This window comes from Falco punctatus, assembly GCF_963210335.1.
Source record: "Falco punctatus genome assembly, chromosome: 3".
In the NCBI taxonomy this organism is placed as follows: Eukaryota; Metazoa; Chordata; class Aves; order Falconiformes; family Falconidae; genus Falco; species Falco punctatus.
The window spans coordinates 70,470,040-70,484,853 of record NC_137582.1 but is presented as its reverse complement, the minus strand read 5'-3'; the positions used below and the strand labels follow the sequence as shown (position 1 = coordinate 70,484,853).

General features: G+C 38.9%; 1 protein-coding gene across 8 annotated transcripts in view; it reads right to left on the bottom strand.

The window, feature by feature from the left end:
- Positions 1-14,814, bottom strand: part of CARMIL1 (capping protein regulator and myosin 1 linker 1) — a 269,902-nt gene that overhangs the window by 107,999 nt on the left and 147,089 nt on the right. For all 8 annotated transcript variants that reach the window (XR_013926627.1, XR_013926628.1, XR_013926629.1 and 5 more), the window contains exons 27-29: positions 10,188-10,363; positions 8,036-8,123; positions 4,974-5,123 (exon numbers count right to left, since the gene is read on the bottom strand). Coding sequence is in view for 5 of the 8 variants with exons in the window: in XM_080378536.1 (XP_080234662.1) it covers positions 4,974-5,123; positions 8,036-8,123; positions 10,188-10,363 (414 nt within the window). In the remaining 3 variants the exon portion in view is untranslated. The remainder of the gene's footprint in view (positions 1-4,973; positions 5,124-8,035; positions 8,124-10,187; positions 10,364-14,814) is intronic.

Sequence of the window (14,814 nt, the reverse complement as noted above, 5' to 3'; positions counted from 1 at the left end):
CTTTCTCCTTCCTCCAGTGAAAGGAACTAAAGGGATTTCTGTTGTTTTAATTCTAATTTATTTTGGATGAGGGGGTAGGGAGAGAAAAGCTTTCAGGTGGTGCTTTATGAGTTTTCTTTTTTAAAAAAATAAATTTAATTCTCATGCAGTGAGTGCAATTACTCCCTTTTCTCTGAAGACACTGAGGGTCCATACACTCCTAGTCTTTTGGCACTCAAGTTCCTAAGTCTTCACCTAGATCCTGGACTAATCTGCTAAAGCTTTGACAATGGCTAGTTAGTACATTCCGATATATATATCATATATAAAAAAACCATATACCACCAATCTACAAGTCTTCTGCTATTCCTGCAGATTTTCTTCTCTACTGTACAATAGCTGAAATCTATTGTTCAATAATGACTAAAACATTCATACATTGCTCATGGGTTTATTATTTATTTAAAAAAAAAAATTTTTTTCCTCTGTTAAGTCACAGAAACATCTCTATGGTTAAAATTAGAAATAGATGAGAAATGACTAAGATTCAGTATTCAACACAGGCAGTCCTTTTCTATTAGCTACAAGCATTTTTGCAAACACATAATTTACCATCTAAGCATTTCAATCTTACACTGAAATGCTTTGAAGAAGATTTATAAGCAGACACGTGTATTACAACCTACAATTTCTTTATGTTTCAAACAGTTCCGTACCATACCTCTTCATAACGCAAACAAACTCTGCTTTGCTCTACAAACATACTTATCCTGGCTGCATGCTTGTTACTATCTACAGTAATAAAATTATATTGCTGAAATGGATAGTTTAAAGATTATGAGTACATGGATTTCTAATAAAAAAAGCTATTTCTCTCAAAACTTTTCTTTAAATAGTGGCTCAACTATGGTGATCTCCTTTTAGTATTCTGGAAGCCAAACTAACATTCAAATAGCTAAATAAAAAGCTTTGGAATGTAACTATTAAAGACAATGTAACAAAGATGCTCCATTACCTTTTGGTGGGGAATTGAGCACTATCTAGTATCTCTTATTTCTGCAAAAAACTAATGGCTATGAACGAATAAACTACAATTAGAAGCGTTATGCAAAATTAAATCAGTTAGTATTCAACCTATACTATCATACATAACAACATACATTATATTCAATCTCAGTAAAAAAATATGCTTTAAAGTTACTTTTAAAATGCATGCATTAGTTTAAAATGTGTCAAACTTGTCATATATGTACAGAAAAAATTAGAAAAACTGTACTATTTTATGACATTAATTCATGACTGATTCTAAGCTTTAAAAAGCAGGCCAAAATTTTTCCTTTAATCTGGGAACAGTAAGTAATTTTCTGTATAAAGGCTCTTACTTCCATCTTATTTGCACGCAACTTTTATCTAACAACATTACCATCAACGTAGCTCTAATTAAAGGTAAACAACTAAGACAACTGTAGGTTAGGAAAGCATATCAATTTACTGTACTACAGCTCAGGCAGATCAGAAGCTTTTGGGTCCATAATCACGTCCTATGCTGGACCAAATGCTCCCAGTGTTTGTCAGAACTCATTTAACAGACCAGCAAATCCTCCTATGACTGACAAATCTTTCATGTTATGGGCTCTCAGGCCACTGTTAAAAGCTGGGTGAGAATCATATCCTAAGTTTAAGCTAATAAGATTTCACTGCACAGTTTGGTCCTAATTCCCACAACAAAAAAATACTGGACATAACATTTAAAAGTCTGTTTTTCAGCAGTCCATTTCATGGGCCCATTTGTGATATTTCATTCTGTCTTGTCCGCGTTGTTCATATATATCAAACTTCAAAGCGGATGGATGGCAGCTCCCTACCCTGGCAGGGAAACCCTCCCAGCCACAGCCACCCTGCACCTTGCTTGAGCCTAGGTAGGCAGGCTGGGAGACAGACCAGTGCCTCTTTGTTTGCTCCATCATCAGCACTGCGGGGTTCCAGATCCCTACCATGCCAGTCCAAGTTTTGTAAATAAACCTTCCTGTCTTCCCCTTTCAGTCCACACACAAGAACAGATCGCTCATAGCCTTTTTATAACAAATACATCTACCTCGCTCATAGTCATTCACCTAGCTTCAGTGCTATATAACTATCTGTAATCAGAGAGTCAAAACTGAACCTGGATCCAGTTTTTCCCCACATTGTTCAAATCAGCTTCAAGGGAGGCTTGTGAATAACACCACCACGCCATGGTGTACATTGCCTCAGCCAGAATACTTATCCTTGATAGGCTTGCCAAAGAAAACAAGAACGAAGAGAGCAGGCTTGCTGAGGATAAGGGGTTTGCAAAATTAATCCAGTTTTGCAAATGATAAAAAACAGCTTCTGGAAAATGGTGGTCCAAGCTCAGTGCTTCTCCTCTAAGACCAAAATCTCTTCTTCCCCAGACATCTTGACAACTAACTGAAGCAAACTGATAGACAGGGCTTTGAATAGGCAAGTTTTTCCTGGCATCCCAGCCACATGATCACCCTCAGCACATCCATATTCTTTTGGAAACAGGAGATTAGGCTCCCAAACATGCACAACACCAAGCTGCAACTCAATGTTTCAGTTTTGAGATTTGCAGAATACACAGCCAGGTACATCATCTATTCACAAGGCTAAGATCTGTTTTATCATCACACTTTGTAATGCTTAGGGATTTCCAATGGCCAAATAAGACAGTGTTCTGGACTAATGTCATTTTGGAAGTGGGATCTAAAAAGCTATTTCTCATTTTAGATTAAAAATAATCAAAGGAAATTAGGTTCATAATTATAGTTCATAAAACCATATGCTTCTCTTTCTAGTAAAACCTTTCAGCAACTTATCTGTTTTCTGCACTGACCAGCTTACAAAACATTCAATAACGTCCCTTTCAGAAGGTTCCTCATTTTCATGCAAATATCTATACAACACTTCAAAGCTGCCACAAATCAGGTTAATTTTTCCACGACAGTATCTGAAACATGGGTTTTTTCTTGGCTAACTCCACCCAGAAGATGCAAGAAATCCATAAGATGCTTTTACTTGCAAAAAACTCGGTGAGAACACTAGCTCAGTAAAAATCCCTGTATTATTCAGCCTCTTAGGGCTATCTATTTATCTATAAATTTTACAACAGCAACCGATATCACTTGCACCCAGGATGCAAAAAGCTGCTCTTAAAAATGGATTATAGCTTTTAATAAATGGATTCTTTAGCTCTGACTAAAATTACTGCCTTGTATCTATTTGATGCTTCGTTCTCTTCAGAAATTAGATATTGATGAGAATCTGGGTCACAAAAGGTATTTGAATTTCTGTGCAATATGAGGGTGAATGAAGAGAGACACAAACAGTTCTGAAGTACAGTTAGCATCCAACACATCTTTTAAGGAGAGTAAGCATCATCACACTTCATTATTTTAGTATGACCAAAATGAAAGATAACAGCACAGTGATATGATCCTTTCATATAACCATGGTGATATGAGATGAAGACAGGAGATATTTTTAAATTTTCCAGTATTATTATTCTTAAGAGGCTGCAAGAATAAATTTAAAGGGGGAGGGTGCAGTGTCAAAATGAGCACTTAGCTTGTTTTTCTATATACGATACCAGCACACAAAAACTAACTTGCAGGTACAGGGTTCAGATGCCACATACTTTACTGGGATGTCTCTCTACTGTAAGATTTAGGGCTCAAAATGATTACTGAATGTTGGCTGCGGAAGGCTTCTAGAACTTCATAGTACCAGTGATGAGCCAGATGATGCCATCAACACCACATGCCTCACAGGGATTTGTGATGTTCAGATAATTCAGATAAATATTGCATCAAACCAAATCCTGGTGAAGGAGATTTGGAAGCCAGAGAGAACTATTTTAAGCTCTTATTTCCAGTGAAGGTATGTTTTTGTTTTATAGCTAAGTGAGACCAACAGATAGCTGCTGCAGAAAGGAGCAACCCTGCTGTCCCTTCTCTTGACTGTACTTGTCTGACTCTGCAGTAAGTCTGTTCAGGGAGCTGAATCAACAAAACTTCTTCTACAAAACGATGCAATCATTTTTTCTGCCAGTTTAGTTTCCTGTGAAAGCACACTGCCAAAGAGCCAAGCAGGAGGGCAGAGGAGAAAGCCCATCCCTTGCATCAGTGACCACCTATTAGACCGACTAATTTGTGATACAGAAGCACTCCCCAAATTCCTGTCCACAGTAGAGTTCCTAAATGGACTGAGCTGGGCAGAGGGGGATCTGGGGTTGAAAACAGCAACATATTTATTCGTAATTCTGTGGATTTACATCTTGTAAAGAATCATGACATGGCACAGAGCCATCTTTTATTATAAAAAGTCACACACAGAATTTTACAAGGCACTACAATGATTTGTGTTCAGCATTTTTACCCAAACTCATACTCCTACGTTTGAAGCTTGCCCTCTAGGATCACCTGCAGCCCAGTTCAAGGTTTTAAGACTTCCTCCATACATTCAAAATCTGATTTTAAAAAATAAATAAATAAATCAACTTCTGTCCATGGTCAGTAACGTCGCTTCCAGGCAGAAGCATTTTTTTGTCATGGCTCAGAGGAATCCATGTCAAGTAGAATGAAGACAAAGGCAGAAAGCGGCATGTTGTCAAAGGACAGTATGGTCTAATTTATTACTACAGCTGAGCCTCTGTGCAACTGTGGCCAGTGGAAGAGACGTTTGTTGTATTAGCTTGATTGTAGCAATGTATGCAAGGGAAAGGCTCTTGAAGAGGTACCAGGAAAGGAGAAGAAAAGAATAGGAAAAAGCTTTTCCTTTGCTGAACAGCAATACGCAACTCGGATAAAATGTTGACAAACTAGGATTTATTTCTCCTAGAAGCCAATTCCTAATCAGTTTCCTGATACCATGAAATTGCCAAATGACATTTTGAAAAACATTTTTCTTCCAGTTATTTGCATGCTTAACTAAATGGGCTGAGGAATGTGTCTTACCATACAAGTATCCAGGTCCTCCAAACGTTCTATCTCTGTCAACTCCTCAACTGTGATGACAGAGCGTTTAGCTGGTTTTTCTTCAGCTAACTCAATTTCCAGCGATTCCTGCTGTGGAAGCGGTTTGCCACGTCTAGTCAAATGGTCAGCCTGGAGTCAAGGATAAAGACAGGAATGCATCAATCAAACTGCTAAAAACAGGCAAACCAAACCCAACCAGAAAGCTTACAGAACTGAAGTGATCACTGATCCTAGATGACCAATTACAAAAGCAAAGCTCAGTTGTGTGTGTTAATCTTCACACAGGGTTTGTTTTCGTTTGGGTTTCCCCATCCCCACCCTCTTTTTTTGGATGGAAAACCCCTTCCATCACACATTCTAAGAAAGAAGGGAGAAAGTCTAACATGAAAAAAGAAAAGGTAAAAGGTCACATAAAAAGCCATGCTACTTTTTAGTTATAACAGTATTATGGAGGTTCCTCAGCATTTGTCCTGTCTTTATCATAAAGAAAATAAAGAGGTGGAAGAGACGCTTTGTCCAGAACCCCTTTTTTTTTAAAAAAAAAAAAAAAAAACAAACGAACAAGGACAAATACAATTTCTGTGATCGACTATCATAATAATTACATAACCAAAATGTTATCACTCGCTGTTCAAAACACAGGACAACTTTTTTAAATACCTCAATTCTGTTTCTCTGAAGAAATAGGTAGGGGTTATCATAACTGAAAAGAATTCATCACTGACAGATCTATGGGATAAGATATATATTTTTTTAAATATCAAAGAGGAAAAAGTCTTAACAATAATAAAATTCATTTCTAGATCTGCATAGCAAAAACTGTTACTAAGAACATAGAAAATGTTACATAAACCACCCTGGATTGTACTTGGAATGGAGTAGGTTCATGTTGTCAGGAAAATGATGAAATATTTTCTAGTTCTGTTGATAACTAAAGGGAATATTGAATAATATATATTAAAAGCAACTATTTGAAGATCAGCTAGCCCAAATGACTTAGTCACAAATGCCTTCAAGAAGGCAGGTAGGGAGGAGCTGCAGTCCACCGTTTAACATCCACATGACCCCGGACAACCAGTGGATTGCAGTTTTGTTGAACAAAAAGGGTAAGCAGATGACCTGAGTCAATTATAGCTCACTTAGCCTAGTTTCTACTTCAGAAAAAAGTCACTGGAAACTTTTATGGATTTATCTTTAATCACACTAAAATGGCTAGAATAATAATTAATGCTAGTCATCATCACATCGGGCAAACTCAGGTCTTGTCGAACAAGGTTTATTTTTCAAATTTGCCTCAAACACTACTGTGTCAATACAACACACACAGACACTTGTAGGCGGCTGAATCAGTAGTACATGACACTCCAATTTAAGGAGCTGGCACAGAACTATACCAGTGCATTTAACTTTTTCTGTATTAAGAGCTAGCTGCCAGCTCTCAGATTGCAGCTGTCAGTTGAAGATTAACACTAACAAATTAGATGGGAGTTCCTCTACCAGCATTTTTGAGATCCATACTCGTCAATGTTTTCATCAGTGATATACCACCTGAAATAACCTGCAGCTAACAGAAACATAGGAGAGTTAAACAGGGAAAGGGACGCATTACTAATGCAGGCCCAAATGGGTCACAAATCAACTCAAATCAAATGTACATATTATCTTTCCTTAGGAACTAAGAGCACTGGCAATTAGCTATGGACACAATCCTGAAAAGCGGCAAGTGTCAAGTGTCCAGAAGCCATTACTGGGAGGGAGATCTAGCAAACTGAGTCCTGAAAATTATCTGTAACTGAAACACTATCAAAAGGAAGAAATTCTTACCTCCTTGGCTATGTAAACACAAGGAGTAAAGAATATGAGGAGAAAAACAATTTCAGTGCCACATACAGTGACAGCTAAAGCATTGGAATGGTCTGTCTGGTTCTGGGGACCATAATTTTAAAAGAGGCTTTTAAAACAGCTGGAGAAAGTGCAGAGGACTGTTCCTGAAGTGACTCACAAGGCTGGAGAAAATGACTTAGTGTGTTGTGCAATAGCTCTGGACAGAGACAGCCCACTGCTCCTGCCAGCTGAGCCTGCTCCAGGACCAGCTGGAGCTAATTAATGTGGCCACTCACACAGCAGGCTGATGCTGCTGCATAGCTCCTGAGACCACAGGTTGTATCTTTACACAATGCTGCTCTGTATCATGACGACACACCCTCAAATAACCCAGTCTTTTAATTTATTTTAAAAGGAAAATAAAAGTGGGGATGGGGAGAGTGATTTCTTTTTTTTTCTGTGTATGAGAACTTCTATAGAGAGGAAATAAAGAGAAACATATATGGTTCCCCTATCTTGTGGGGAAAAGCATCTGAAAAAATTCACAACTGCAAGCTGAAGCCAAAGAAATTTCAATTAGAAATGAAGAGCCATTTCAATCAGGAGAATGACCACCCACTGGCTTCTTTAAAAAAACAGTACTGGATTCTCCTTACAGAGGCTCACTGCATTAGAAGTAAAAATGTTTTTCTACGGATACACAGTTCTTTATTTAACTGTGCCTCCTGACAGCTCGGCACTTGCAAATAACAGTGTTTCCTATGTTTCTACTCTTTTCTCTTCAAACTTGATACCTACATTTCTGAGGCAGTCTCAAGACTTACCCCTTCTGGGCGCAAGGTCTCAGCAGTCCCTCCCCTAAAGAATGAAATTTCACCTCTCATTTCATGAGCTACCAACCTTTATCATCTCATCAGGACAAGTACTGGTACTGTCCTTAACTAATGACTCAATGCTGCATCTTGATGGAATTTTTAGTTTTAGATCTGACAATAGTGCAAAAGGTAATAGGACAAAAATGTAAAGCAACATCTTCTAAGGTTGCACCTTCCTTAAAACACAGAGGCAAGAATCCCATGATCATACTTCAAATTATGTCAATGATGCCAATGAAAATAAGAGCAATTTCAAAATCGAGCTGTGCTAAGGAGAAACCGAAGTAAATGGCATTGTTAAGATGCCCGGCATATTCAAATATCAGTCAGGCAAATACTCACCAGTTTGTGATGACAATGGGAAAGTGCATCTAGGATTTCATCTACAACTCGGTCAGACAGGAAAGAAGCTACTGTCAGCTTTACTTCACTGTGTGAGGATTAAAAATGAGACAGAGAAATTTTTAATTCATGCAGGAGAATTTTGTCTTTATTACACATTCAACAGTGTAACTATTATCCACAGTGCTATCACTTTATTTGAAGTAAAACATTTGAGCGTGTCAGGATACATGACTGCGGGTTTCTGAAATAAACTCATGAATCACACAATAAACACAAGAGCCTCTGTACCATATTTAACCTGCTTCTAACATTTTTCTAAGACCTGAAATGAAAACATCTGGGTAAGAAAGCTGAATAAAAACCACATGTGAAACTCGGCGGGGAACACTCCACCACTGAAGTCAGAGAAACACTCATCTCAGATGAATGGGATTAGGACAGGGGGACAGTGCTGTCCCTTTAGCACTACTGCACTGAACAACTACGTTCCACTCGTTTCCTTAATCCCCTCCTGTTTGCCAGCTGAAGGACAGCCAGCCATGCAATGCCGCTTCTCCAGTCTTTGCCAAAACAACCTTGCTTCCTCTTTTTGCTCTAGGTAGCCACTTTTTGTCTCAAGAACTTCACGTCAGCCATTCTCATTACACAGATGCACACAGAACACCAACACACCCTGTACACTGAACTGAGGCTTCACTGGTTATTTCCTATCAAGGAATCGTGTACTTTGAATTGCTCCCTTGGGGTCTTTGGCCACAGTACAAATGGCTCAGGCTACGGAGGGCAGATGATTTGCAGATGACAAGCACATACGCCTGAGCTGCAGCCCAAAGCTCCATCTCTCCTGCCTCTACAGTTTCAAAGACAACTGCTACAACTGACCCTTGCCAGCAAGCAACGTGATTTTGTTTTGAGGTGTTTGTGTGTGGATGGAGTCGCATTGGATTAACAAAGCTATTTCTACCTGGGGCTGGGGTTACTGCTGCAGAAAGCCTGTGGAAAAAGAGTAAGGAACTTCCTGGAAAGGCAATGCAATTCATAGGGAGGTAAAATGGTGGCCAAGCCATGGTGGGAAGAGAATGAGAGTGAAGGGATTTCCCTCAGTTACTTACATACTAATTTCAAACAATAGAAGACATGAAGGGTGACAGTGTGGCACCCTCACCCTGTTGACAGTTGCAGCTTTTACAGGTGGAAGGAACACTCTTATTGTCTCAGGGTCAAGATCTGTTTGATAGAACTGAAGCAAAGAAAACTCACACCCTGAACCATTTTAAAAACTCCGAGGGCATGGCTGAACTCTTTAACACCTTTTCTTACCAATTTTGCTGCACTCTGCAAAACTGATTTCTAAGTCTTACTGTTTTCTTCTTCTGCAAAGATAGCAGCATCACAATGCAAAATGACATGCTTTTCCATCAAGCAGAAAGGATTCCTTAGCCAAATGATAGCAACTGCAAACGTTTAAGCACAGGGAAAATACATTAAACTGCATAAATATATTCTCTGGTATATATTTAATGTGAAAAAAAAAAGATGCAGTAAAAGGTCAGGTAAAAGCCTCTTTCTTTTCCCTTTCTGTTTTTTTAAAGAGTGAAGAGTTGTTTAGGGTAACTGTTTCTGCTCCAGGTTTGTGGTTTGAATATCCAGGTTTCCATTTTTTAAGTATGTCTGCCTGCTGTGCACAACTCCCATACAAACAAAAAGTTTTAAAGTGACTGCTACAGCTACAGGACAAGACCAAATGCAGCAACAGACAAAGCACTGCTAATGCTCAAGGCAAGTAAGTGCAATTTCCTTCTATTACAGTAATTCAGTGTTACCTGAGAACATAAATAGGTTTAACAAAATCTGTAGGAGTCATGAAAATGTTATTTGCGTACCATAAACCAAAACTCGTACTAAATAAAACAGAAGCACATGCATTAACCATGAAGTTAACATCCCTGGAGATTTCAAATATTTGAATCTCCTGAACTAAGTTCACCAGACCTGTAGGGCAATTTCCTGCTCTTTGAATTCCTTAATATAGTTTCTTGTGACTCACAAAAACATTCAAAAAAATCTTCTACTACACACACACACATATAAATGCAACCCAAAATCTAAATTCTATAACTATTTTTTTTAGATTAGTCTTTTAAAGTACCTAATTTTATTGAGGATATCAATTCCAGATTGCTCCAAGAGGACATTTTTCACGAAAGTGCGTGGGATGGAAATCTTCTCAGTGCTAGCCTCAATCAGGTCTTCACGGATGTGAGCTTTCTTCATCACATTTGGGCAAAGGTTTTCTGCCGCATCCACCATAGACTCAAGGAGTGTCTGCAGCACAGCAAGCAAAAGGTAACACCAGGTACTGAGATTTTCATTAGCTAGAAGATCACAGCATTATTTTGGTACATAGCACTATGACATTTTTAGACTTGGAATTTTTACATTTTTTCTTCCTAATTTCCAATCCATTTTGCAATCCAGCTGCAATATAAAAGGTATTATACAAAATAAAGCTAAGCGGGAACAACATACTTGTTTTGAAGATGACCCATCACTATTCCTGTTTGCCTTTTCAAATATGAAACACTTACATCTCTGTTTAACTGTCAAAACAGTAAGTTAGCTTCCCTTGCGCACCCACCACTGCTGCCTCTGCACGCTGCAGAAGCAGGGCATGCCCGGCTACGGCCGCCTTCACTAAACTGTGCCCCGAATCAGCGGTTTTCATCAGTGCTCCAGACCTGCCAATTCGTAACAGGCATCAGTATATGAAGAAAGGAAACTCATCAGAATTCGGCAAGCTGTAAAGAGCTGGAATACACCAGCCTACTAAGAAGTAGCTACAAGTGTGATTTGCTGTGGGCATACAAAACCTTAATATATGGATCTCATTTACATACATGGAAGTCCAGAGTGAATCTTAGGTGCAGTCAACAATTTTTATTCTTCAATGACTGGTCAAAACCCTAAACCAGGACAGAAGGAAAGCATGCACGCTCCAGAAACAGGACCATGTAACCCCCCAACCCCCTCAACTTCCCTTTCCTTAAAACAAGTCTCCTCTGCTGAAGGTATGAAGTCAACTCCTTCCCTCTTGGACTTTCTCTTGGAAAAATCTTTCATATATACCTCAATGCTACGGAGTTATGTTATGGAGCCCCTTTCAACTGCATTAGATTTACCTCCTACCTGTGTCTGTGACAAAAGGTAACACTGGTTTAAATCCCATTTTATCACCTACTGGTTTCTTTTCCAAAGCCCAGCTCTGACTAGAAGGCTGAAGAACCCTCACACTACAGGAGCAGGTGAGGGCTCACAGTCCCCGCCACAGTCATCCTTGTACGAGCTTGTGTCACAAATGTGTCTAATGTACACACGTAAGGATCCAAATGAGACATAGAAACACTACTAGTGCCCTACACCACCGAAACATTTTTCCTCTAATTGCTTTTAATTTTCATACCGAAAAAGATTACGTAGGACCACGGAAGGTATAAAACAGTTAGCTGGTCATCTGGAAAACTACATTTTAAATTCATATTGTTTCATCTACAGGCTGATATGTACCCTGCGTACAGTAAAACAGATTTATTTGTGAACACAAAGGAGTATTTGCTGACAAGACTGGAAATGTTCTTCGTTCAAATTCTCTTCTATATCCACCTTACTCCACCTCCAGTCCCCGTGACTCCAGAAATCTATTTTAGGTATCTTCAGAAGGCTTTCAACCTTCAATTAGCTTGTTTCAGAGATTGCAAGAGGTCAAGCCTCATCAGCACAGGATTTGAAAACAAACTCTCTACGCCCATTCCCAGCATGAAGTGCTACTTAGAAAAGGAGATGATTCTCTCCAGCAGCTGGTGCCTCTGCACACTGAAGCTGTCTCGCTGCTGCGCTCCAGTGACCATGGGGTCTCCTCAGGCTATGATGCTTCCAAAGTGTCAGGGAAAATAAAGCCACTGTCCTTGGTTCATGCTTCAGCATACGTGCAAGACCCATTTTTTCAACTTTGAATCCTCTAAACAAGCGGGACAAGCAGCAACTATTAGAAGAAATCAGATCTTTCAACATATGCCATGTCACGTGCAGCTTTTGAGCAGTTTTTTAAGGTCCGAAGGAAGATGGAAAGAAGAGAGGAACAGGACAGAGTCCAGTTTACTGAAATGGGCCAAGTCATCTCCAGCGAGACTGAAGGTTATAACCAAACAGAAAAAGGTACTTAAATATAAAAAGAAACAAAATCATAGTTTCACTGGAACGGTATAGTAAGTAAGCCTAGCACTAACCTCGGTACTTGTAATAGTACACAAATAATGAACTACACAATTTCCTTTTTCTTCTCTATCTCAGTTCACTGGTAAGTGACCTCAGGCTGAACTCCCCTTATCAGGGCTTTTTTCTCTTTGCATAGCCCTACCGTAACTGACAATTTTCATATGTAGATACTGAGTAAGAAACAAAACCACCATTACTGCATAATAATTTTAATGATTCAAAGCAGCATCTTTCAGTCTGTAGCTCTTAACTGACTGATTTTTTTAAGTGTAGATTCACGAGGACAACACAGCAGCATGAAGTAGCCGCAGCATACAGGGAAGTCTGATCTTTACAACATTTATTTACAGGTATAAGGGACAACTGCCAATACAGCCAATATGGAGCTCGTTTCTGGGTTCCCATGCTTTCTGCATTTTAAGGACTCCTCCTGCACTCCCTCCTTCAATCGCACAGCAGATTCTGGGGCCGTAACACTAATGAAGAGCTTTTCAAGCCCCTGCTGCCATAGCCACATGGAGGATAAAGAACTTCAATGGCAGAGACAACTGAGCCAGGTAAACTACTAATCAGAATTTCTGACACATCCATTTTTTCTCCATGGCATTTATTCACTGGTGCAACTGTCTAGTCTAACTTGAAAAATCACACTCAACTTCCCAGGAGTTACTGATCTATCACAATCATAGAAGTTATAAAGATTTGCTACGTTGAATTACAGTTGCAGTTTAAGCATGGTCTTTCAAAATGGATTTTGTGAAGAAATGCTGTGTGAAGGTGTCAGTGGGAAGTAGAAGGAAAGACTAAAGACCTTACCTGAGAATTTTCGAATTAATTTTTACTCAAAATACTCAGAGAACGTGCAATTTAGAAGTTGAATAGAGTTTGAATCTCTTAAGTGCACAACTGAATATAGTTTCTTCAGCGGTGGATTTTAGCTGTTGGTTTCACACTGACTATTATCGTATCTTTCCCTGCCCCCTACTTCCATCCCAAAACCTTTCAGGAATGGAAACTCATAGCTACAGATATTGACTGTGGAGAGGCAAATGTTTCAGTCACAAAGCCACAAATGCCAGCCAGCAGGCACGCAGAAAGAAGAGAACAAAGTCCTCCCCATAATTACTGACTTAACATTTAGGAGAAAGACACAGTGAGTAAAAGGACTGGAGGATGATGATATCTAAAGAAAAAAAATGGAACAGGTGACTGAGCCAGCAAGCCCTTTGCACTAGGACGGAAATTAGAAGGAATAGTTCAAGCACTCCTGTCCTTACAAAACAATCTTTTCTTGCCTAAGCACCATTTATCTGGCTTACTATTTTCTCTTGGGCCCTTGCCAACTGAATAAAGCATCTCCAGGTTCTGTGTATGCAGTGACACCACCAGGACAAGAGAAATGCAAGGGCCTTGCTATAATTTCTCCTTCGGCCAACTCAACTCACTCCAAGATGTTGCTCTTCCCTATTCTAACTCCTTTCTCCCCACCTCCCTTCGCTATTTTGAAGTTACAAAAAAAAAAAACACCCAAAAAAACCCTTTAAAAAAAATCTCTTATTTGCTTGAAGAGTGTTCACTGTCTTTACCCAATTTCCAAGTACTTTCTAGAATCGGGCTCTGGTTGCTATGGAAGCTAAAAATCAAAACTCCACTTACAGCACATAGGATGTTTTTCCAGCAATTACAAAATGAACTGTACTTACAGAACTTATCTATATTCATAAATAATAAGCTGCATATAATGTTCTGAACTGACCTAAAGAAGTGAAAAAAAATCCTAATCCGTGTTCAACATTTTCTCCTCCATGCAAAGTACGCCACCACAGAACTCAAAGGAAAACCTTTCAGACTTGAGTGTAAAATTAATAAAAACGAGTGATACAATACACAAAGAGCATTTTGACTTTATAGTTTCTTGTAAGGCACTTAAACTTTAACACCACACAAATCAAATGTAAAAGTTAGAATGGTAGAGCTAAAGTGCCTTTTGCTGTAAATGAGTAAAAGCATAAATGAAAGACCCATTAACTCAGTCTTATGCCAGGAACTATGAATGACATTCCAAATGCCGAAGAGGCTTTCCACTCCCCCACCCCCACTTCTCTAAGCTCTCCAAAATGCGAAGGACTTATTTAAGTGCATGAGCCCTGCACAAAGGGCTGACCTGAGTATTCCCATCCCAATAATAGCCTAGAAGCTCCACTGGGAAGAATCTTGTGGATAAATCACTTTCATGTCTGCAGAAATTAAAGAAGAGATAATGAATCTTTACCTTATGTCACATAATGAGGGAGTAAAATCTTAAAAATTCAGCACCATTTTCCTCCTCATTAACTTTTTAATTTCAAACCAGTAATTAGTAGTGTGGTATTATTATTGTTCTTCATTATATTCCCACTAACTGAAGTATTTTCATGTTGTTTCAACCAAGAGTTCAACCTTTACTTTCAGATTACTTGATAAATTTAAATACAGGAAAACACAAGCAAGATAGTTTAATTATC